The sequence below is a fragment of the Rattus rattus genome, chromosome 9, assembly GCF_011064425.1.
Source record: "Rattus rattus isolate New Zealand chromosome 9, Rrattus_CSIRO_v1, whole genome shotgun sequence".
Classification (NCBI taxonomy): domain Eukaryota; kingdom Metazoa; phylum Chordata; class Mammalia; order Rodentia; family Muridae; genus Rattus; species Rattus rattus.
This window is the reverse complement of record NC_046162.1, coordinates 69618872-69643204: the sequence shown is the minus strand read 5'-3', so window position 1 is coordinate 69643204 and position 24333 is coordinate 69618872. Positions and strand designations below refer to the sequence as shown.

At 47.6% G+C, this 24333-nt stretch overlaps 1 protein-coding gene across 3 annotated transcripts in view; it reads left to right on the top strand.

Annotated features, from left to right (window-relative positions):
• The window catches only part of Arsg (arylsulfatase G), a 114603-nt gene that overhangs the window by 45381 nt on the left and 44889 nt on the right, over positions 1-24333 (top strand). For all 3 annotated transcript variants that reach the window (XM_032912605.1, XM_032912606.1, XM_032912604.1), the window contains exons 3-5: positions 18295-18482; positions 22391-22438; positions 24099-24210. In XM_032912605.1, coding sequence (XP_032768496.1) covers positions 18295-18482; positions 22391-22438; positions 24099-24210 — 348 coding nt within the window. The remainder of the gene's footprint in view (positions 1-18294; positions 18483-22390; positions 22439-24098; positions 24211-24333) is intronic.

The window sequence follows — 24333 nt, the reverse complement described above, 5'->3', positions numbered from 1 at the left end:
ACCTGATTTTTAAAAGTCCCTCACAGACAAGCCAAGGGTTCTGTTCCCATGGTGACGGCAAATCCTGCTAAGGAGACGGTTAAGATGAATTGTCATGGGCCCCAATGTTGGGACCTTAAAGGTGAGTCTTAGCCAGACAAAGGAGAGAAAAGGTACTTCTGGATCAGCACATGGATAGAGCATTCTAGAACACTTGGCTCAAAATGCTAGCAGGGAGGGCAAAGAAACATGTTGTGGGGGTCCTTCCAGGACAGCGCCATCCACCCAGCGGATGCATCTAGGGTACTGCTGATGGAGAACCACGTGAGGTCCAGGAGGCACTGAGCTCTCCCAACGTTTTGTGCTTGTGTGTGCATATATATGCTCATGGCGGGAATGTGGAAAAAGATTTGCCCAGAACTGGACTCGTCTCCAGGAATCTTATTTGGAAACAGCAAACAAATGAACCTAGAGAGTGAATTCATGAATGGGGCGGGGGAAGAACAGTGAGCCATAGTCACTACCTTTGACCCACTTTTTGCCTGTAGTAGACAGGAGGTCTGCGTATCGTTTATCCGGGTGGTTTGATGCAACAGCCTTCTTAGGAAAGACTCGGCCACCTTCCCATTTAAGAGAAGGTGACTTGGAGGCCAAACTAAACTGTCAGTCTCTTTAAGTCATCTCTGTGGTTAGTACCTCCCAACCCCGTCCCCTTGACACACAAAAGCCACAACAGATGATTTTAAGAACCTATTTCTTCCCCCCACCCCAGTCTTTAAATTATGAATGGGACAAAGGTAGTTTTTATTCCGGTCACATAGCATTTTAGACAGTTGCCACCGAGAGGCTGTCATGTCATCTACTTTAAATTCTTTGCAAACGAAGGCTGGGCACGCTTGCAGTCGGCAGTGTGGTGTCTCTCTGTGGCACTTTCCAGCGCCCAATTTCCCTAATTCTAATACACATAATTTATGCAACGGCGAGTCTCTTGGCTACTGCCTCGCTGTGTCTTAATTTGTACTGATTTTCTTGTTAGCAGCCTGCCGTAGCGTCTGGCCTCCCGTTTCCAGCTCCGCTTTACAATGTATCTGCGGACTTTAATGAGGACCCCTGTTGGCTAACGGGCCTGAGCCTGCTCAGATAGATTTGGGGAAGAACAATCACAGCCAAAAAAAAAAAAAAAAAAAAACTTCCCAAATAACAGGGCCAGGTTAATGTTTATTCATTAGTCCCCACCAAATGGACTTGGTGACCTGGAGGGATGGGATGGGAAGGCCGTGTCTTAAAGCTGTGTGTTTTAGAAGTGGAAGATGGGTACCGGCTTAGGCTTTCCAAAGACCTCACCGAACCGCTCGAGTTTTCTCTCTTGAAGCTTTTTTCACATACCAGATATTGCTGGAGGGGCCTCATTCCACCAGGGTGGTGCCTCCCAGGCCAGAGTCGCCGTCCGTCCATCCGAAGGCCCCTCTGTCTAGAATCCACAGTCTGTAAAGGAGCTCAAAGCTACGTCTTGCTGGGATACATGTGCGCACTGGTGATTTATAAGAAGGTGACTTAATATGTCCACAGAGACATCCCGCTCAGGACAGAAGTTACAGATGGGCAGGCTGGAATAACAACCAGGGTCTTTCCCTCCCTGGCTGGCTTTCTCATCTCTGGCTGATATAATACACACATACAGTGTGTGGCGTAGGTAATTACTTCTCTCTGCCATGGAGCCTGAAAACGCACATTAACCTCTTTGGAGGGATGCTTCCTGGTACACACACCGGAAGGACGCCATGTGCTTTCTGTCCTCCCCCAGAAGGGCTGCCCACCTTCTCAATGAGCCACCAGCAGCTTGAGGGCAGGGTGCTCCCGTGTTTCCAGGTTTCCATTCTCCATCACTGACCCTGCAGTTCCCAGGTCTCTACAACTGTGGCATGACCCAGCTCAGCCCCGAGGAATGCAGGCTCAGCTCAAGGACCTTGCCCAGGAGAGGGGCTGTTTTAGCTTGCCTGTTCTCTCTCAAGTGCCTCCGGGAGACAGGAAACGTGGCATTTCCTCTCCCAAGGCCACATCCTTCTGTGTTGAGAATCACGGGAGAAAGGAGTTATTTCCCCGCTCCGATTCAGAAAATGCCGGGCTTTGCTTTGTTGTGTTTTATTTTGTGACAAGGTATCAGTCTATAGTCCAAGATAGCCTGGAACTCACCATGTAGCCCAGGCTAGCCTTGAACTTAAGGCACTCCTCTTGCTTCAGCACCCCAAGAGCATGAGTCACCACATTTGACCGCCAGTTTGGATTCTGAATAACCCTGTTTGGGTCATGGGCTCAGCAAGGTCAGAGGAGGTCATGCTGCTTGATTGGTTCAGGGAAGGTCCTGAGGCCACAGTGTGTCTGAGTGTGTGTGTGTGTGTGTGTGTGTGTGTGTGTGTGTGTGTGTGTGTGTATGTGGGGGGGGCAGGCACCAGCAGATCCAGGAGTCACATGGAGGGTAGGTGTGTTGGCTGCAGTAAAACACTCATGACTCTAATGGCCTTGGTACAGATGTTGACGGATGACTGTGTACTCCAGCTCCTAGAGTCAGAGCCAAGGCTAGCCCTCCAGGGTTCAAGGAAAGACTGTGAAAACGATAGGTTTGTGTACATAGCCAGGAGTCTGAAAGGGCAGGAAAAGGGATGAACTGAGTTATTCTTTTAATCTTCTTCCCCTTTAAAGTGTATACTTCAGTTTTTCAAGTTTTAAGAGTGTCTGTATTATTATATGTTGAACATATGTCCCCTCAGAGCCCCGGTTTTTCTTCCATGGTGCTGTTTGTCCCCCTAAACTAACTCCTTTTCTTCTTTAATATCTAGGAACCATAACTGAGAAAACAAACAAACAAACAAACATAAGGTGTTTGTCTTTCTGTGATTGGCCGAATTTGCTTCATATGGTTATTTCCAGTCCTGTCCATTTTCCGACAAACATAACTTTGCTCTCATTTCTGACTGAGGGAAAAAAAATTCCATTGTGTATGTATGTATGTATGAATATATATATATAGGTATATGTATTATATGTGTATATATGTATATATATGCATGTATAAATGTATGTATATCTATCTATACATGAATATATGTATATATGCATTTGTGTGTATGTATACATGTGAATATATGTATGTATATGCATATGTATGTGTATATGTATATATAGGTATATGTGTGATTATATGTGAATATATGTATATATGCATATGTATGTATATATGTGAATATATATATATATGCCAATCTTCTCTATATTCTGTTGAACTGATCATGTGACTGAGACGCGGTGGCCTCCTGTAGTCCAGGCTAGCCTTGAACTCGCTGTGTTGTAGCTAAAGATGCTCTCAAACCTCTCACCCTCCTCCCGCCTTCACCCCACACATGGCAGGCTCCATCACGTCCAGTGTGCTTGCTTTGTGTGGTGCTGGGTGTCGAACTCAGAACTCAGGGCTTCGTGCACAGCAGGCAGTGCTCTGCCACTGAGCTCTGTCCCCAGCCCACTCTTTCGTCTTTTTAAGACAAGGTCTCACGGGTTGGCACACCTTTAGTCTCAGCACTTGGGAAGCAGAGGCTGTCATATCTCTTGAGGTTGAGGCCATGTGGTCTACAGAGCAAGTTTCCAGGACAGCCCCTTCCCCCCAGCCAAAGACAAGTTCTCACTGTTACGCTGTTGGGTCTTCGACTTCGGTCCTCCATAGTCTTCCAGGTAGCAGAGACTGAAGGCCTGTGCCACTGGCCCTGATAGCTATTTGTCCCTTCCATGCTTTGGAGTAGCTGGAAACCCTAGAAATTGGCCCTCTGCACCCTGCAGGCTGGACGATCAAGGTGTTTTGGGTATGCTCCCTCAAAAGTGCTGTTAGGGTTCCCCAGTTTCTTCCGGCTTCTGCTGGCTTCAAGCCATCTGGACTGATGGTGACCTCCCAGCAATCTGTCTCCCTTTTCATGTGACATCCTCTCTTGTACGTGTCCGGGTCTTCGTACACTGTCTTCTCTCTTGCCTCTCTTTGAGCAGGAACATCAGTTAAATTAGGTAAGGACCTACTCTACTCCAGAATGATCCTGTTGAAACTAGAGACACACGCAATGGCCCTGCTCCCACAGAGGTCATATTTGGGGCTAACTGGGGTTTGAACTTCAGTAGCTCTTTTTACAGTGGTGTGCGTGCACACGGACAGGCTTGAGTATTCACGAGTTGTCCACTTTATTTTATTGACTAAAAAATTATTTATTTAGCCGGGCATGTTAGGGGTATGGGTGTGGGTGCAGGCCTTTGATCCCAGCACTCAGAAGGCAGAGGCGGGTGGATCTGTGTGATATTTGAAGTGCCTGATCTACAGAGTGAGTTCTGGGACAGCAGCAAGGGCTACCAGAGAAACCCTGTCAAAAAAACCCGAATAAATAGAATAAAATAAAAATACATCTTTGTGCCTGTGTGTCGGAGGACAACCTGGGGGAGGTGCTTACACCACGTAGATCTCAGCTCACAGGTTGTCAACCTTGGCAGGCCGGCTGGCTTCCCCTGCTCAGCCCTCTGCTGGTCCCCGATTTATTTACTTTTTTATTTATTACTTAAAAGGTGACATTTGTTTTGCTATTTATTATTGGTTAGTCTTCCCCTACCCAGAATGCCCCCCTCTTTTTTTATGCCAGGGTGTCTTTCATGGGTAGCTGGGGTTCATTCATCTCTTTGACTAGACTTGACTGGACTGACTGGCTGGCGATACCCAGAGATTCTTCCATTCAGGAGTGCTACAGTGTGGATTCTCCATGGTAGCTCTGAGAAGGAAGAGTCAAGAAGTCCCATACAGAGCTGGAGAGATAGCTTAAAGGCGCTTACTGAGAAAGCCTGATTACTGAAGTTTAATCACTGGAACTCATGCAAAAGTGGAAAGAAAAAAAAGTGTGCACGTGGTGGCACATGCTTTTATTCCCAGTGCTTGGGAGGCAGAGGCAGGGGGATCTCTGGGTTCAAGGCCAGCCTGGTTTACAGAGTGAGTTCCAGGACAGCCAGGGCTACATAGAGAAACCCTGTCTGAAGAAGAAGAGGAGGAGGAGGAAGGAAGAAGAAGAGGGGGAGGAGGAAAACAAGGTGGAGGAGGAGGGGAAGGAGGAGGAAGAAAAAGAAGGAGGAGAATGAGGATGAGAAGACAAGGAAGAGGAGGAGGAGGAAGGGGAGGGGGAGGAGGAAGAGGAGGAGGAAGAGGAGGGAGAAGAAGAGGGGGAGGGGGAGGGAGAGGAGGAGGAGAATGAGGGAATGGTAACCAATTCACAAACTGTCCTCTGACACACACACACACTGTAGTTTTTAAAGTGATGTACACGGTCAGCAATGGTGGTGTAATTTACGCCTTCAATCCCAGCACTTGAGAGGCAGAGGCAGGCATCTCTCTGAGTCTGAGGACAGTCTCATCTACACTGTGAGTTCCAGGCCAGCCAGGGTTACACAGAGAGACCCTGTTTCAAAGCGAAGGACTTTCTTACTTGAAACTCAGGCCTCAGTTTCTAGTTGGTTGATCAAAGCAGGTGAACTTGGGGGTTTGGAATGAGGACAGCATGCTTCTCTGTGCCCAGCTTGTGGCAGGAACATGAGGCCTGGTGCAGGCTCACCGGCAGCTAAGTCACACTTGTTCCTGGAATGTCACTTGCTCCTGTGAGGGCGTCCCTACGGGTATCGTGCGGGCAAGCAAACCTTGCAGACGTAAGAATGAAAACCCGGGTCAACCTGACTCAGACTTGAGGGAGGCTAAGAATAAGCTGCTTATTCCCTGTGTTTAAGCCAGGCATAATTTGGAAAAAGGTTTTCTGGTGTGATACAATTACTGTTACACAAGGAATGGTAATTACACTGCGATACGACGTGATGCTACTGTTACTAGCTTAGGGGCCTTAGGGTCTAGTCTGGTCTCAGTCATACAGATGGCATAGAGGTCATTTAGACCATGAGCTACCTCTGGTCCTGGTTGTGGGAGATTTATGTGACCTGGTCCAACAGATAACACAGAGCACCCAGCTTACCGATTCTCAGCTGTCTGGATGGAAGGACGGGCTTTTCATCTTTCCCACAGGAAAGACAGACCTGTGTGTTTCATATTCCTGATTTCCCTGGAGATCTGTGGGCACAAGGACCTCCATGCTTCTTTCTTGAAGCACCCCATTTAGCCCTAAGGGCTCTCTCTCTGTCTGTGTCTCTCTGTCTGTCTTCTCTCTGCTGTCTCTCTCTGTCCGTCTCTCTCTCTCTGTCTCTCTCTGTCTGTCTCTCTGTGTCTCTGTGTCTCTGTCTCTCTCTCTGTCTCTCTCTCTGTCTCTCTCTCTGTCTCTCTCTCTCTGTCTCTCTCTCTGTCTCTCTCTCTCTCTCTCTCTCTCATGTGTGCTGAAGGAGACCATGCTCCCTAGAGTATAGGACACCACGGTGGCACTTCCAGTTGTTCTGGACCCCACCTGGCTGCGCCAGAGGCTGGCAGAGATAAATAGACCTTGGTGTCAGGTTCCTGGTTGGGAAGGTCTGATAAAGGGCCCGCAGACCATGGTAATTACATTGCATTTACTTTGATTACCAAAACCAAAACCAAAACCAAAACCACCCAGATAGAGGGTTTCCAGCCAGGCACCACTTTTGGTTGCTAATTGCTTTTCAAAGTTGCTTCATCTACCCCTTAGGAAACGGAATGGTGGGCAGCAGGGGGCTCATGCTTTTAATCCCAGCACTTGGGAGGCAAAGGCACTTGGATCTCTGAGTTCGAGGCCAGCCTGCTCTAGAGAGCGAGTTTCGGGACAGCGAGGGCTACGCAGAGAAACCCTCTCTCCTCTCTGTCTCTGTCTCTGTCTCTGTCTCTGTCTCTGTCTCTGTCTCTGTCTCTGTCTGTAGTGTGAATGTGAAGAGGGACTAGAACTGGAAGTGTGGGAAGAGGGCCGGACTAGCTATGCACCGTTCAACGCCAGACCACAGCATCCATGGTACTCAGTAGAGTTACTGGACAGGATAGGATGAGGCAGAGGGCCGTTTGCTGACAGGTAGGGACACCGGGTTAGATTTCTGTGTTGGTTAGTTAGGGTCATCTGGAAAGAGGGACACTCACTTGAGAAAATGATTCCAGGCTGGTCTGCAGGCAAGTCTGTGGGGGCATCTTCTTGATGAATAGTTGATACGGCGGGGTCCAGCATTCTCCTGGCAGTGCTGTCCCTGGGCGGTTGATTCTGGGCGTGTAAGAAAGCGGGTTTAGCAAGTCAGTGGGAGTGAGCCAGTCAACAGTGCTCCTCTGTGGTTTCTGCCTCGGTTTCTGCCCCTAGGTTCCTGCCTTGAGTTCCCGCCCTGACATCTGTCGGTGATGGATTGTGACCCGACACATGGTGTTTACCACTGTGTCATTTGGTCATTTGGAAGTAGATTTGTTAGGGCATGCTGGGGAGAAGGGATCAGGAGAGGGAGGGAGAGATTATGGTTTCGTTGTCGTTTTATCTTGAGGCAGGGTCTTGCTATGAAACCCAGGCCTGCCTTAGAACTACTCAGTCTTTAGCTCACACCAATACTGGAGGCCCTCTTGCCTGATAGGTTTCGGGTGTGACAGGCTTAGATCATACTTTGTCGTGGGCAGCCAGGTGAGAGGTGGTGGTGTTTACTGAGCTACAGAATCCTAAAGAGAACTAACAGGTATTCGAGACACGTGTGAAACAGAAGCAGACATTCTTGCAGAGGAGGGCAAAGCAGACAATCACAGGTCTTGGGGGAGAACTACCAGGAGCCTCAGGACCCACAGCCATTTTTTTTTCTGCCTCTGGGAAGCCCAGACTGACGCTTTGAAGAGACCCTGAATTTTCTGGCAGGTGCACAGAGGCCTATACTTAAAAGTTCCTCTGGATCATATCCCTTGCTGCTGTCATTTTGAAGGTCTAGTGGGACTCTGGTTTTTTTTTTTAAATTTCCCCTGGGTATTGTAAATTATGCAGTGGATCCCACTGTGCTGGATGTAGAAACGACACCAGCACGCTTGGGCCATTCCATTCAGAACTACATATTCAAAGCAGAGTAAACCCCAGGGCTACAGATGCTTATGACCTAATGTGTATGAAGTGTTTGGAAATGTGCCCGGGGTCATAAGAGGTGTTTTGTAAGCATCTGAGGTGATGGTTATGAGAATAATCGTGAGGGCCACTTAGAGTGTGAGCTAGGCGGGTCCTTGTACGTCAATATCAAGGGGGAAGGAAGAATGGGTGTTTGTTTAGAAGTAAAATTGTGAGCCATAGATGAAGCTGTTTGGATTAGGAGAGCCTGCAATATCAGCAACCAAGGTTTCTCTCAGGACTTTGAGCCCTGGGATCCTAATATGTCTGGGCTGCTGGGAATATTTTGAATAAACCCATGCTTAGAAATGTCATCCCAGGGGTTGGGGATTTAGCTCAGTGGTAGAGCGCTTGCCTAGGAAGCGCAAGGCCCTGGGTTCGGTCCCCAGCTCCGAAAAAAAGAACCAAAAAAACAAAAAACAAAAAACAAAAAAAAAAAAAACAAGAAATGTCATCCCAGGCACCTGGATACCAGGGGGTGGGAGAAGGAAGGGCAGGGTACATTTTCCTGAGCCCCCAGGGACTGAGGGGCCAGAAGGGACATACTGGCAGGATGGAGCTCCCTAGCTGAGTCCAGGATCTCCCAGAAGATCTGGAGAGAGCCTCACCCGGTTTTATGCAAACTTGGCAGTGTGCATCAGCACAGGCACAGTCCCTGACCTCATTCTGTCGCAGGGAGGCATCATACAAGGTATCATGTGGCCTCCCGCCAAGAGCGGAGCTTTAGGACTGGAACCTGCTTCCTGACCGCGGGCCTGGGATCTCACAGTGCAGTTGCCTTGCTCCCTGAGGATATCCCCTCTTTGCTGTTTGCCACTTTAATATAAGGGGTTTCAGGCTGCAGGAGATAGTAAAGCTGAGTTGATAATGTGTTTGAGTTTTATCTCTAGAACCCATATTTTTAAAAAAAAGCCAAGTATGGTGGTAATCCAAGTTTGTAATCCCATGTGCTTGATTGCATGCAGGAGCAGGTAGGTACATATACCAACATACATACATACCAACATGCATACATACATACCAACATATATACAAACATGCATACGTACATACCAACATATATACAAACATGCATACATACCAACATACATACATACATACATGCATACATACAAACATGCATACATACATACCAACATATATACAAATATGCATACATACATACCAACATACATATCAACATACATACAAACATGCATACATATATATACATATATTCATACATATATGCACATACATGAATACATATATGACTACCACACACATACATACAGTTTTAGGAACGGGTGTGGTGGCATGAGGGGTAGACAGGGTATTGTGATTAGGCCAACTTGGGCCACACAGATATTGTCAGGCTATATCAGGCCATATGGTGAGAATCTGTCTCTCTTTTCCTTTTCTTTTACAAAAAAGGAGTTTGATTAGGCGTTAACCTGTCTCCTGGGAATGAGGCCCTGGTCTCGGTGGTGAGAAAGACTTTGTTATAATGTAACAAAACCAGACATGTTTTAGTGTAGACAAACCCAGAGGGTACTGGCATCATCCAATCAGCATATATCTAATGCTCCCATTTTGGTTACTCCTGTGCTGGGGTGTCTCCAGATACTGTGAAATAAGAGAGCTAGACATTGCCTTGCAGTGGAACCAGAATAACCTACTGCCTCAACCTCCCCATATGTACTGGGCTTCAGACAGCAGCCATTTTGTTGTGGCCCACTTAGCTGGGCATCTGTCACTCCCAGTAGGTTGCTGATGGTCACTGGGTACAATTCAGCAAGCAGGTGGTCAGGACAGTAGTCTGGGAACAGCTTTGTTCACAGGGCTGCTGTCTCCATGGTGATGACCTCACCTGAGGTCACTGGCCAGAACATCTACAGACAGCCTTTCCAATATGGTGGCCTCATGATGTTCCCACTTTTTACATGGTGGCTCACTGAGTGTTTCGAGAGAGAAAGAGTAGAAACTGCCAACCTTGTACGGCCAGAGCCCAGAGACCAGCAGTGTTACTTCTGTGTTATTATTCTATTGGTCAGAAAAACAACCGCTGGTCCAACCCAGATTCAAGGAAAGGGACATAAATCCCAGTCAAAGCCAGTTTCAAACTGCCCTAAGTAGAAAAGCAAAGAATTATGGCCCTGTGCTGTCCGGAATATGTCAAAAGATGTAGGATTGGCTGGAGGCTGAGGAGCTAGCTCCGTGTTGGATGGCACACCATTTACTTTTCTTTCTTTCTAAAAAATCGTACTTACTAGTTTATTTAGGTCCACAGTTTCAAAGGGGACAGTTCCACCCTTCCCCCAACAATCACGTTCACTAGGTGTTCAGTCTTGGCAGGGCCAAGGGCTTCCCCTTCCACTGGTGCCCTTACTAGGCTATTCATTGCCACCTATGAGGTTGGAGCCCAGGGTCAATCCATGTATAGTCTTTGGGTAGTGGCTTAGTCCCTGGAAGCTCTGGTTGGTTGGCATTGCTGTACATATGGGGTCTCGAGCCCTTCAAGCTCTTCCAGTCCTTTCTCTGATTCCTTCAACGGGGTCCTTCTCAGTTCAGTGGTTTGCTGCTGGCATTCGCCTATGTATTTGCTGTATTCTGGGTGTGTCTCTCAGGAGAGATCTACATCCGGTTCCTGTCAGCCTGCACTTATTTGCTTCATCCATCTTATCTAGTTTGGTGACTGTATATGTATGGGCCACATGTGGGGCAGGCTCGAGTACTTGCTATTCTTGCAAAGGTTTCCAGCATGCAAACCATGATTCACAACCGTCTGGACCTCCAGTTCCAGGAGAATCTAATGTTGCCTTCTGGCCTCTGTCAGCACTGCACATTCATGCATACATGCAAGCAGAACACTGGTACACATATAGTAAGTACATCTTAAAAGAAACGTTCTTCCATATGTCTATAGTGCTGTTATTACACTGAAAATGGCCAACAATTCCCTAATATCTAAAATCCACCTCACATTTCCTTAGCTATTCCTCAAACGTGCTGTTAAGTCTATTTGAAGCGAGACCACTTTCCATTTGTTTCTCTGTCTCTGGTTTCCTGTAATGAAAACTGTCCCCAAATCCCAACTTTCTCCATGGCTCTTTGGAGCAGCTGGACCTCTTGTCTCAAGACACCTGAATACCAGTTTGTTTTAGCGTTTCCTCATGGCATAGTTGAATCTGTTATCCTCATAGCTGGATTTCCTGTAACTGGGAAATTAGATTCAGAAGTTTGATTAGATTCTGGTATTTTTTTTTTGGCAAAGTGTTCTTGCTTTCATATTTCATCCCATTAAGAGGCATAAAAGGCCACAGGCAAATGATTAGTGACACTACATCTAATCCCTTTATAAGGGAGTTAATTGCCAATTCTGTCCAATTTATAAATGGCTGTGTGGCAGTGTGACCCGTGTCCATTGGCCAGCAGTTATTGTTTGGGAACTTGCAAACATGGTCATTTCCCAAGCTACTGCCATGCTCTCAGTGTGTGCTAGTTATTGCAAGGAGTGCTCTGCCCCTGTCTCCTAGCAGAGGCTGTGGGTCAGTCCAGAGGGTCAGGGCAGGTGTCTAATTATTTTCCTTTAATTATGAATTTTTAGGCTCTGGAATTAGTATCATGTTCTCTTCCAGTACCGAAAAACAACTCTGTGTGTGTGTGTGTGTGTGTGTGTGTGTGTGTGTTATACTTTTAAAGCTTACTTTATTGGGTTCTATTATCTACCATCCTTCCAACCTTATTCCAACCAATCCCTTCCAAACTAGGTATGAGAGATTGAAGGTTAGAGGGGAAATGGTTATAGACCTTTTTAGACTACTTTCTGCTGATTTGGAGTGTTCAGTTCCTTGGGGAAGAGTCCAGTCTCCATTGTCAATGTATCTCTAACCAGAAACCCAGCAATAGCATAGGCAGCAATAAGGGTTGAGGGACAGAGGGAGCAGTAATAGCCACAGGCCCTCTCAGGACTCTCATATTTATCCCACCTCAAGAGTCCCCAGAATTCCATACAAACTATCTACAGCTGGCAAAAATCACACCCCTCCTAGAGCCTGAGACAAATCACAGTCACCTGCTGTGAAGCAGCTTCTTATCCCACACCTGGGATTAAAACAAAAACATACATAACATAACTGTTTTTTTTTTTTTTAAAGAAATCAAAGTTCTTAACTACACGTGTGTGCCTATGGTCAGCTACGTGTGTGTGTGTGTGTGTGTGTGTGTGTGTGTGTGTGTGTGTCTGTGTGTGTGTGTGTGTGTGTCTGTGTGTGTGTGTCTGTGTTTCTGTTTGCACCCACATCTCTCTCTCTCTACTGAAAGAAAGAAGTATTGCTTTCCCCTTTGACCCCAAGTAAAATTAACATACTTGAATTCTGTCTTTCTTTTCAACACCATTCCACACGAAAAGAAACCATATCTTTTTGGAACAATGCCTAATTCCAAGTTTGAAACAATTTGGACATCAGAAGAATAGATATGTGCTGGGAGGGGGGCATAGTTCATTGGTACAGTGTGGGCCTTGCGTGCACAGGGCCCTACATGGGATCTCTACATGTTGAAAAGAGAGACTGGATGCAGGTATGTTCATTTTTACTTGGGGTGAAGGGGAAAAGCAATGTGTCTTTCTTTCAGTTTGGTAGCTAGGATATATATTTTTTTTAATTTTTTTTTTAAGACAGGATTTCTTTGTGTAGCCCTCGCTTCCTGGAACCTGCTCTGTAGACCAGGCTGGCCTCAAACTCACAGAGATCCACCTGCCTCTGCCTCCCAAGAGCTAGGACTAAAGGTGTGCCATTCACCACCACGCTATGCCCGGCAATTTCTTTTAAAGTTACGGATGCATAATGGCGTTTTGTTTCTTTCTAACTAAACGTTTTTCTTGTGGTATTGAGTTGAACTCAGAGCCTCACACATCCTAGGCAAGCGCTGTACCACTGAGCTATCCCCCAACGCTGTCTTTAATGCCGCCAGTATTTTTATATTATAGGCTTTAACATCTCATGGCTCTTGAATTTCTGACGGCGAAACTCTTGGCTCCCTGTTAGGAACATTGATATAATTGCTTATTTACATTACTCTCTCAAACACACAAAATTGTCCTAAAAGTCACAGTACTAACACTCGCACTAATAATGTAGCCGCTGTGTACAGTTTAAGATTTTTTTATAATATACCTTTTAGTTGTCCATTCCTAGTTTGTTTTGTTTTTTTTTTTTTAAATCCTGTTGGGGTGGATAGACAGAACACTAAGTACTAATGTCGCCTGAAATGATTCTTATTTAAAACATGCTGTACAGTGAGACTCATTTGTGTCTGTTTTGTTTCTTCTTATAGAGTCTGCTTCATTTTCCTTTGAAGTTTTACTTTGAATTTTACCCAGATCAGGCATCTACATGGTACAGAAATCAATCCTTAGAACAACATATATTCCCAAGGATCCCTCTACCCCAGGCTATTTTTTCTGTCCTTTGTAAGGAACGTGAATTGTTTATTTTTAAGGCTTATTTTGGCTTACTTTTTGTATCTATTGGTTACACAGACAATGTAAGCAAGGACGGTTTCCTTTGTCTCACAGTTTGAGGGGACAGTCCATCATGGCGGGGAGGTGTGGTGGAAGGAACATGAGGCAGCTGGTCATGTTGTGCTCTTAGGCAAGAGACAGAGCGAGACGAAATTCAGTCATGGACTGCAACCCATGGGACCGTGCCAGCCATATTCAGGCTGGGTCTTCCTTACTCAGTTAAGCCTCGCTGGGAATACTGAAACAGACATACCCAGGGGTTGTCTCCTAAGTGGTTCTAAATGCTACCCAATCGACAACCAAACTGTTCCTCCATGCAATGCCTGACCTTGTGATTTTCTTTTCTTCTTTTTTAATTGGATATTTTTTATTTACATTTCAAATGTTATTCCCTTTTCTGGTTCCCGGCCATAAACCCCCTATCCTACCTATCCCTCTCCCTCTTCCTCCTCCTCCTCTCCTTGACATTCCCCAATACCAGGGGGTCCAGCCTTGGCAGGACCAAGGGCTTCTCCTCCCATTGGTGCCCAACAAGGCCATCCTCTGCTACATATGCAGCTAGAGCCATGGGTCTGTCCATGTGTACTCTTTGGGTAGTGGTTTAGTCCCTGGGAGCTCTGGTTGGTTAGTATTGTTGTTCTTAAGGGGTTGCAAATCCCTTCAGCTCCTTCAATCCTTCTCTAACTCCTCCAATGGTTCTCAGTTCATTGGTTTGCTGCTAGCATTTGCCTCTGTATTTGTCATGCTCTGGCTGAGCCTCTCAGGAGACAGCTATATCAGGCTCCTGTCAGCATGCACTTCTTGGCTTCATCAATATTGTCTAGGTTTGATGACTGTATGTATATGGGCTGGATCCCCAGGTGGGGCAGGCTCTGAATGGCTAGCCCTTGTCATTTTCTTTTTTTTAATTAATTATTTTTTTAGCCCTTGTCATTTTCAATGTGTCCCTAACAGCTCCATCTTTCAGATTCTTGTCTGGGTCCCGCCCACTCCATGGATCCCCTTGCTAAGTTTGATCCCTTAGCAAGTCCTTTCTCTCTGTCGGTTCTAAAACACTCTTGTCTCCCTCCCCTTGTCTCTGTTGTGAGTTTGGGGTCTTACACTCATCCAGTGTTGCCCTTTAAGCTACTCCACTCTTACTTTCTTTAACTTACTTTTCTGTTTATGTTCACTTATTTTATGTGTATGAATAGTTTGCCTGCGTACGTGCACGTAACCTTGTGTGTGCTTGGTACCTTCAGGGCCCAGAAGAGGGCATCACATCTCCTGGGCCTGGAGTTGCAGATGGTTATGAACCTCCATGCGGGTTCTGGGAACCAAACTCCAGTCCCTTGCAAGGACAACAAGTTCTCTTAACTTCTAAACCATCTCCTCAGCCCCCCAGTTTTGTTTTCTAACCAGGTTGTGTGTTCCTTAACCCCAGACTGCTGCCATGCCCAGAATTTTAAATAACATATTTATATTATGTTTTATTTATGTTGTGGACGTGCTGGGGATGATGTCCTAGGCCTGCCGTACCCCACGCAGAGGTCAGAGGACAACTTGTAGGAATTGGTCCTCTTTCCTCTCATATGCATTCCAGGAATTGAATCAGGTCATCAGGCCTGGTGGCATACACCTTTACCCACAGAGCTCTAGAATTCTTCCATATTCCCTCATGGTATCCAAAGTAGGCATGGGAACGCAATCGTGTATAGTAAGTTGTGTGATAAAGACCATAGGCACATCTTCTTTGTAAAGCACATCACAGCTTTCTTGGGCCTAGGAATGCCAGACAGCACTTGACACTTCATTCAGGGGGCATTGCATGCAGTGAAATCACCCACAAAAAATATTGGAAAAGTGAAAGTCGTGGTGCTCAATAGAGAGGTCACAGGTTGGCAGAGAGTCACTTTGTCTATTTTGTCTGACTCTCAGTAGGGAAATGTATGCATCCCCTCCTCTCTCCTCTCCCCTCCCCTCCCTCTCTCCTCTTCCCCTCTCCCTCTCTCCTCTGCTCTCTTCTCTCTCTCTCTCTCTCTCTTTCTCTCCTCTCCCTCTCCCTCTCCCCTCCTCCTGTCTCTCCTGTCTCTCTCTGTCTCTCCTGTCTCTCTCTCCTGTCTCTCTCTCTCTCTCTCTCTCTCTCCGTGTGTGTTTTATGCATGTATGTGCTGTTTGCATGTGTTCATGTGTGTGCATATAGAGGCTATTCACTGACATCATGTGTCTTTGTAGATTGTTCTCTATCTTATTAAAATGTTTTTATTGCATTTATTTTGTGTACGGTTGTTGGCGTGCTTATGCCATGGTGTGCACGTGGATATCAAGAGGACAGCTTTGGGGAGCCGTTGTAGGTCTTGAGGATCGAACTCAGATCATCAGACTTGGTGGCAAGCACATTTGCCTATGAGACCATCAGTCTGGCCCCAACTTATTTTTTGAAGCAGAGTCTCTCACCAAACCTGGAGTTCCCTTCTTCAGAAAGACTAGAAGGCTGGCCATGGACCTCAGGGAAGTTTTCCTGTCTCCACTACCCCGGCAATAGGATTATAGACATGTGTTGTGTTGTTATGTGTTGTCTGCATGTGTTGTGTTATGTGTTGTATGCATGTGTTGTGTTGTTCCTCTGGGTGCATGGGTGCTGGGAATTGAAGCTCATTCTCATGCATCAAGCAGTTTACAGGCCAAGTTCCCAGCCCCCATTACTCATATTTTTGTAAGTGTATTACTTTTTAAAAGATTATTTATTTATTTATTTTTTAAGAGTTAATTCTTTTTCTCCCCCTAGTATAAAAACCTTTATGCGATAGGCACAGGCGGAACCTGGGTTCTCTGAGTGGAGATTCTGATGTGGGTTTTCATAAGATGGTCAGTGAAATCCTGCTAAGGAGATTTGGTGAACACGGTCTCTTTCCAGGGATCTGGGGTCAGGTAGCTGTGGGTCTTGGAGATGGCATCAAAGGTGGCCTTGGCAAAGTTGCCTGGGTTGGAAGTGCAGCCCCCGGCTGATGTGTAGCTGTCATCTTCACTGGCCGTCATCAGTAGCTTCTTGGGCACAGGAGCAGAGACACACGTACACCTAATTTAAAAAAAATTGCTTCTTCCACTTCCTCTTCCTCTTATTCCTCTTTCCTTCCTCTTCTTCTTCTTCTTCCTCTTCCCTTCCTCTTCTTCCTCTTCCCTTCCTCTTCCTCTTCCTCTTATTCCTCTTTCCTTCCTCTTCCTCCTCCTCTCCCTTCCTCTTCTTTTCCTCCTCTTCCTCTTCCTCTCCTCTTCCTCTTCCTCTTCCCTTCCTCTTCCTCCTCTTCCCTTCTTCCTCTTCCCTTCCTCTTCTTCCTCTTCCCTTCCTCTTTCTCCTCCTCTTCTTCCTCTTCCCTTCCTCTTCCTCTTCTTCCTCTTCCCTTCCTCTCCCTCTTCCTCTTCTTCCTCTTCCTCTTCTTTAGGAAAACACCCCTAGTGCCTCTGGGGGCAGGGATGAGAGGCGCCAACACAGAGACACAGCGGCTCGTCACCTTGCACGGAGCTGTGTGGGGCTTGCCAGTCTTGTTTCCTCAACAGCCCCTCTGCACAGGGACGATGGTAGCCAAGATGATGACCCCCTTGGATGGCAGTGGCTACCTCCTTGGAGCACCAAGACCAATATGACTGTCCTTTAGGGACACGCCCAGGAAAAAGTCAATAATCTCAGATTCCTTAATGGGCAGGGAGATCTCCTCTAGGGTCTTGATCTTCATGTCCTTGGGACCCAGCTTGGTGACAGGGGTCGACTCCTTGTCTTGGGTTTTACCTCAATGAGTCCCATGGCCATGATCATGGCTACAGCCTTGACCATTACCTCAGCTCCTAAGAATGCTGCTGTATCCTCCATGGAAGCTGCTCAGGCCTTCTAATCCTGGACCCCTGGGTCCTCAAGGCCTCCCCACTGCACCGTGCTAGTTGCTGTTTGTTCTTTCCTGATGAAGAAGCAACTATTTTTTTTAATTATTTTTAATTATGTGTATGTGTATGTATTGTGTCTATGTGGGAGTATTCACACATGCAGGCAATTGTTCACGGACGCCAGAGGAGGGCGTTGACCCCACCTACCCCAGGACTGGAGTTACAGGCCGCATAACGTAGGTGCTGGGAACTGAACTCTGGTCCTCTGAAAGAACAGTCTGTACTTTTAATCATTAATTTGTCTCTCCTGCATATCTGTTCCTATCCATGGATGCTTCTAAAGCAGCTCAAATGTTGATTTGGGGGTTCAAAAGCTCACTGAAGTGAGTGACTTTGACATTTGGAATCCGTAAGTAAAGAAGATCAGTCCTGGGGCTGGAGAGATGGCTCAGCGGTGAAGAACACTGACTGCTCTTCCAGAGGTCCTGAGTTCAAATCCCAGCAACCACATAATGGCTCACAACCATCTATAATGGGATCCGTTCCCCTCCTCTGGTGTGTCTGAAGACAGCTACAGTGTACTCATATGTAATAAAATAAATAAATCTTTAAAAAAAAATTGGTCCGGGGTTGGGGATTTAGCTCAGTGGTAGAGCGCTTGCCTAGGAAGCGCAAGGCCCTGGGTTCGGTCCCCAGCTCCGAAAAAAAGAACCTCAGACTAGTTTGTTTTCCGGACTTTATGTTCCTTGAGCACCACCAGGTAACTTTTAAAGCTTTTCTCAGGACTGTCTTTCTACGTCCTGAGTGAGTCCCCACTGCTTTTCGCTTGGCTTCCTGTAGCTGGCGACCAGGTCCTGATCTAGTCACCTTTCTTGACAGGTTTGTAGACTTCCACGCAGCCGCTTCTACCTGCTCGCCGTCCCGAGCCTCCCTGCTTACCGGCCGACTGGGTCTACGGAACGGAGTCACGCACAACTTTGCAGTCACCTCTGTAGGGGGGCTTCCACTCAACGAGACCACCTTGGCAGAGGTGCTGCGGCAGGCCGGTTACGTCACTGCCATGATAGGTAATGTACCCTGGGGAGCTGCTTCAAGGGCTCAGAGTCTCTCGATGGCTGCTGCCTCTTCTGCTCGCATCTGTGTTTTTTGCCAGCTTCTTCCTGGGTATGTATGGTAGGAATGCTCTGAGCTAGTTTTAAAGACCGGACTGAGATCTTGGAAATGCGTAGTTCTCCAGTCCCATGATAATGAGCTCTGTGGTAAGTGATTGTGTCCACTGGGTCAGAGTATCCCAAGGATACCTCAGGAAACTTTCCCAGGCTCTCTTCTGCTGTCTGAGACAGCAATGGCTCATTTTCCAGGTCCTCCATTACAATTCAATTCGAGGAGGGAGAAGAGAGAGTAGGTAGCAGGCTCACGGACCCACCCACTTCTGTCAAGGAACGGACTCTCTTGTTTAAGATACCTACCCTTCCTTCCCAAGAACCGGGCTTGAATCTTACCATCCAGAGATGGGTGACCTGGCTCCCGGGTTGCAAAGAAGGCTGGGAAACTTGGGACAGGATTATGATAATGGCCGTGGCCCTGGGCATGGTCATCTTGAACAAACTGACAGTTGTAGGCTAGGGGTGAGTCGGTGACGAAGTGCCTATCTAGAAGGCACAATGCACTGGATGCCGTCTCTGTGGGCAGCAGCCCCAACCCTGCCCCCACCCCGCCATAAGCGAGGACATGGATATAAGACAGGAAGGCAGCAGTTGCTTTCCCATTGTTCCGCCAATTCTTTTCCTCCCTTGCTTCCTTGATTCTCTCTCTCTCTCTCTCTCTCTCTCTCTCTCTCTCTCTCTCTCTCTCTGTCTCTCTCTCTCTCTCTCCTCCCTCCTCCCTCCCTCCTCTCTCTCTCTCTCTCTCTCTCTCTCTCTCTCTCTCTCTCTCTCTCTCTCTCTCTCTCTCTCTCAGTAGAGTCTCACTTGTTCCAAGATGACCTCACATTCGTTAGGTACCTGAGAGTGGCAATGAATTTCTGATCCTCCTGCCTCCACCTCCTGGGTGCTGGAACTTTAGGCATGTGCCACCATGCCCAGTTTTGCATGGAACCCAAGGCTACACGTCTGCCAGGCAAGCACTCTATCAACTGCATTCCTAACCTTTTTTGTTTTTGAAACGTGGTCTTACTCTGTAGCCCAGGCTAGCCCCAAACATACAGTCCCGTTTGCAGCCTTAGAGGGCTGGGTTTCCAGGCTTCTTTGATTTGTGTATGTTGTTGCGGTACCTACCTTACTCAGTGTGCACTGTGCTCTAGGCACCGGGAATGCATTCACTTGCACAGGATCATTGTTCTCTTATCATAGAGCGAGAGAACGATGTCTCGAACCCCAGAGCACCTGCTTCCCATTCCTGGCTGGAAGCAGTGGAGTCTGCATGGGACCTGACCCCAGCCTTCTCCAGACGACGGGGCCTCCCCGCCTGTCTGTCTTGCAGATGCTGAGACCGCCCAGCAGCTCCTACAGTCTCCGTAGCTTTGTTACTTACGAAGAGCTCGTTCCAGTGGGATTCCTGCACCGCTCTTCCATAGAGAAATGGCAAGGGAGGGTGTGCCGACGAGCTTGTGACAGCAAGGGTCCCTGCGGAGGAGACACTGGTCTCTTGAGCCCACTGTGTTAGCTTGGAGGATGATGCTTTACTCAGAACAAAGGCTGGCGCTTCTGGTGTTTCCTCCGCCGCTCAGGGCGACATTCCTTGACTCAGAAGGAGACGCCCCAGACGGTGGACGGAAAGGACCAATTGAGGGTGATCCTTCTCTCTCTTTCTAACTCCTGTGCTGGCTAGTTTTATGATAACAAGGTAGAGTCAGCTGGAGCGAGGGAAACTCAATTAGGAAAATGCCTCCGAAGGCTTGAGCTCTAGGGCGTTTTCTTGATCATCGATTGATGGAGGAGAGCCCAGCCCATGGTGGGTGGTGCCACGCGAGGGCTGGTGGTCCTGAGTTCTACAGGAAAGCAGGCTGAGCAAGCCATGGGGAGCACGCCAGTAGGCAGCACTCCCTTCCTCCATGGTCCTGCCTCCAGGTTCCTGCCTCCAGGTTCCTGCCCTGTTCGAGTTCCTGTCTGGATTTCCTTCACTGATGAACAGTGATGTGGAAGTGTAAGCCAAAGAAACCCTTTCCTCCCAAAGTTGCTCTTGGGAACGGAGTTTTACCACAGCAATGGTAGCACTAACTGAGGTACTCACTCCTTCCCCCCCATACCCTGGGGTATAATTATGCTGACAACATCAGTACCCAGAGGATACATGAAGCTCCCCTGGGGGTTGCCTTTTAGGTAGGCCTATAAGATTCATCCACCTTTCCCTGGAGTCAGGGCCGGTCTCGTCTCTGGACTGCAGGATGCTAGAGTCTTCTACAAGGCAGGGGCTCGTCTCTTCTTCATCCGCTTTGGTACCATGGTTCCTCTAGGTCTTTAAACACTGAGTAAGCAACTCATCCCAGGCGCCTGTATGGCTTCCACCTTTTCCCTCACCCCGAAACTTCACCTTTTGCAAACCCTGAAGAAAACGAGAGAATCTACCTGCTTATGGATGAGACCCACCGAAGGCCTCTGGGCTCTGTTCCCAGTGCTCAACATTACTTGAAATCCCCATCTGTGTTCACACGTTTTTACGTAGTTGTATAGGTTTCCCTTGGCTCCCCCACTTTACCCTTCATATTATATATAATATACATTTTTTCAGAGACTTTTGTGTATCTTAGCTTTTATTTTCATATAACCTAAGCTGACCTTGAACTTCTGAACTCCCTGCCTCAGTGCCTCAGTGTGGCCACCATACCAGGCTCCCCTCAGCTGTTTCTTTCTTTCTTTGTTTTTTGAGGCAGGGTCTCACACTGATGCAGTCCTGACTGGCCTGGAACTCACTATGTAGACCAGGATGACCTGGAACACACAGAGACCCGCCCCTCTGTCTCCCGAGTGCATGTTTTGTTAAAACTTGTTTTTCAGATCCACAGAATAGAGCTGGGCATGGTCCTATATGGCTGTAAGCCTAGCTCTCAGGAGGTTAGTAAAGGAAGTCTTGAATCTGAGGCCAGCCTGAACCACATAGTAAAACCCCGTCTTAAAATAAAACAGTTTGCAGTTGGGGACAACGGGTTCTTACAGAAGCTACTCTAGATTCACTAACTTACTTTTTTGCTCTGCGTGCTTCCTTTAAAAGATAATTTGGTCTTATTAAGGCCATATCAAATCATTTACTTAGCCACACCCTGTATCTGCATACTAACTTCCCCCCTTCAGTCAAAGGTCCACCGTTTAGATCTTTGGACTGATGGTGTAGCCTTGGCCGAGGTTTCCTGTGATCTGGTCCTCAGAGCAAAAGAGCAGATCAGAGGTTCTCACTTTGTCGGAGCCCTGCCCTGCATCCCCCAATTATCTCTCCAGAATGAAGGCATTGAGGGGAGCAGGATCTGCAGGGGGCTGAGTTTCTCATTTGCTGCCCTGCAGGTGGCTCAGGACCTGAGCCCCTGGGGAAGCCGCCTCTCCCCTCTCTGCAAACTGCTGAAGTCATTACCCACAGAAGAAGACGCCGAGACCAGGCATTTCTAGGACCATGCAGGGTGGGGACCCGCGCCCATCCTCATCTCTGCAGGACCCTCCATGGGGCAGCACAAGCCTCGTGCTCCCGAACGAGCAGAGGCTCAGCTGGGCAGCATCACAGCTGCAGGGAAGAGGGACCATCCCCAATTATCTTTCCCACGTGGTCCTGAGGCATCCATCCTTGCTCGTCTTCTGTCTCCCTGTCGGATTCCTTGGGGTCCCAGAGAGCAGAGTTCTGCAAGCACAGGACCTTGGCAGCTTCTCTTTGTCCCCATGGAAGGGTGGAGCTGATGGGAACCGAATGTGTGACCTGCTTCTCTGAGGGTCTGCATGCTCCCACAGAGACCCCTCTAAATGCCTCTCTCTCTCTCTCTCTCTTTCCACAGGCAAGTGGCATCTTGGGCATCATGGCTCTTATCACCCCAGTTTCCGCGGTAAGAATTCTTTTGGAGTTTGTTCCCTAGGAAACAGAAAGTACATTGAAGGAAGTCAGAGCAGCGATTTGAGGCAGAAACTACAGAGGAATTTTGCTTGCTGGCTCTCTTGCAGACCTACGTTTGGCTTAGTTTTCTTGTATAGTCTGGGACGACCTGCCTAGGGAATGGTGCTGCCCACCATGCGCTGGGTCTTTCTATACCAGTGAAGAAACAAGACAGTTGCCTATGGATATCTAGGAGCTAATCTGATCTGGGCAGTCCCTTAATTGAGACCCCACCTTGTCTAGCCACTCTAAGCTCTGCCAAGTTGACAGTTAAAGCTCACTGGGACATAAAACGTCTACTGGTGGACGGGGATCTAAAGTTCCAACTTGGGGGGTTGGGGATTTAGCTCAGTGGTAGAGCGCTTGCCTAGCAAGCGCAAGGCCCTGGGTTCGGTCCCCAGCTCCGAAAAAAAGAAAAAAGAAAAAAAAAAAGTTCCAACTGAAGGAATGCAGTGCTGAGGGGGAAGATCCTGTCATTCATGCTGACAGAGAATCTGAAGGCCGTGATAGGACCCTAAAGAAGAAAGAGGAAGGGACTAGCGGGATGACAAGGAGTGGGACATTTTACAGGAAACCACACTAGAACTGGACTGAGCGGCCTCTATGTAGTTTCATTGGTAAGAGTTACAGAGAAAGCAATTCCGGGCAAAGCCACTGGGGTTGCAGGGTATGACTCCCATGAGAAATGGGAGGCAGCTGGTTTAGGATAGGAAGTGTGCAGATTAAAGCAGGCAAGAGACAGACGCCTAGGTTGAAGAGGCAACCTTCCTTACTGCTAGTTAGGCCCAGCTAAGAGATCAAGTGGTAGAAGGGACAGGCTGGAGACTGCCAGAAAGGGAATTGGATCCCAACGCTCACACCTGGCAAACCTGAATCCCCTCAACGTGTAGAGCCCGCTGCATCTGGGAATAGCTTCCTCCTCTGACCCTTCTTCTGCTTCTCTTATGATAGGACCATAGGCATACAACGTCTTGCCTGGCTCACCCACTTCTCAGGGCCTGCATACCTTACTTTTTTTTTTTTTTTGTTAAAAAATTATGTACTTTAGTTTTGTGTGTGGACACACACACACACACACACACACACACACACACACACACACACACACACTGTGCTGTGGGATGCATAAGGAGGTCATTCCTTCCACCAGAGAGTTCTAGAGACTGAACTCACGTCGTTAGTCGCGTGGGCAAGCATTTTTACCCGCTGAGCCACATCACTGGCCCCCATAAAAAAGCTTCTTCCCGAAGGCAGGATTTTGGTTCCTTAAACTGTCGTGCAGGCGGTGGATTTATTTCGTCTTATCAGGTACTTCCCACGTGTACTCATAACTTCACCGGAGGAGGATGCTAGATGGTCAGAACTCCCTGATACTCCCTATCTAGGTTAACTCCCACCACGAAACATTGCACAAAGCTAGTTCCTACGGGCAGGACCCGGCCACATGATTTTCTTTGCATACTTCAAAGGGATATTAATCAAATCCTCTTTTAATTACACACTCTAGAGCACCGCGGTATTAAATCACGGAAAATTAAATTCTCCTGAGTGTCAGAGGGCAGGCTTGCTGAACAGCAGTGAGCAGGGGTGCTAACCGATCGCCCGTCTCCTAGGCTTCGATTACTACTTTGGTATCCCGTATAGCAACGACATGGGCTGTACCGACAACCCCGGCTACAACTACCCTCCTTGCCCAGCATGTCCGCAAAGCGATGGCCGATGGAGGTAAGACTGTCCAGTGCGTTGGCTATGGGCTTTAAGTTGGAGACCTGAGTTTTCTAGAATAACTGAATGAGATAGATGCAGCGAGAGACAGCACACACACAGAGAATATATCCAGGGAAAAGG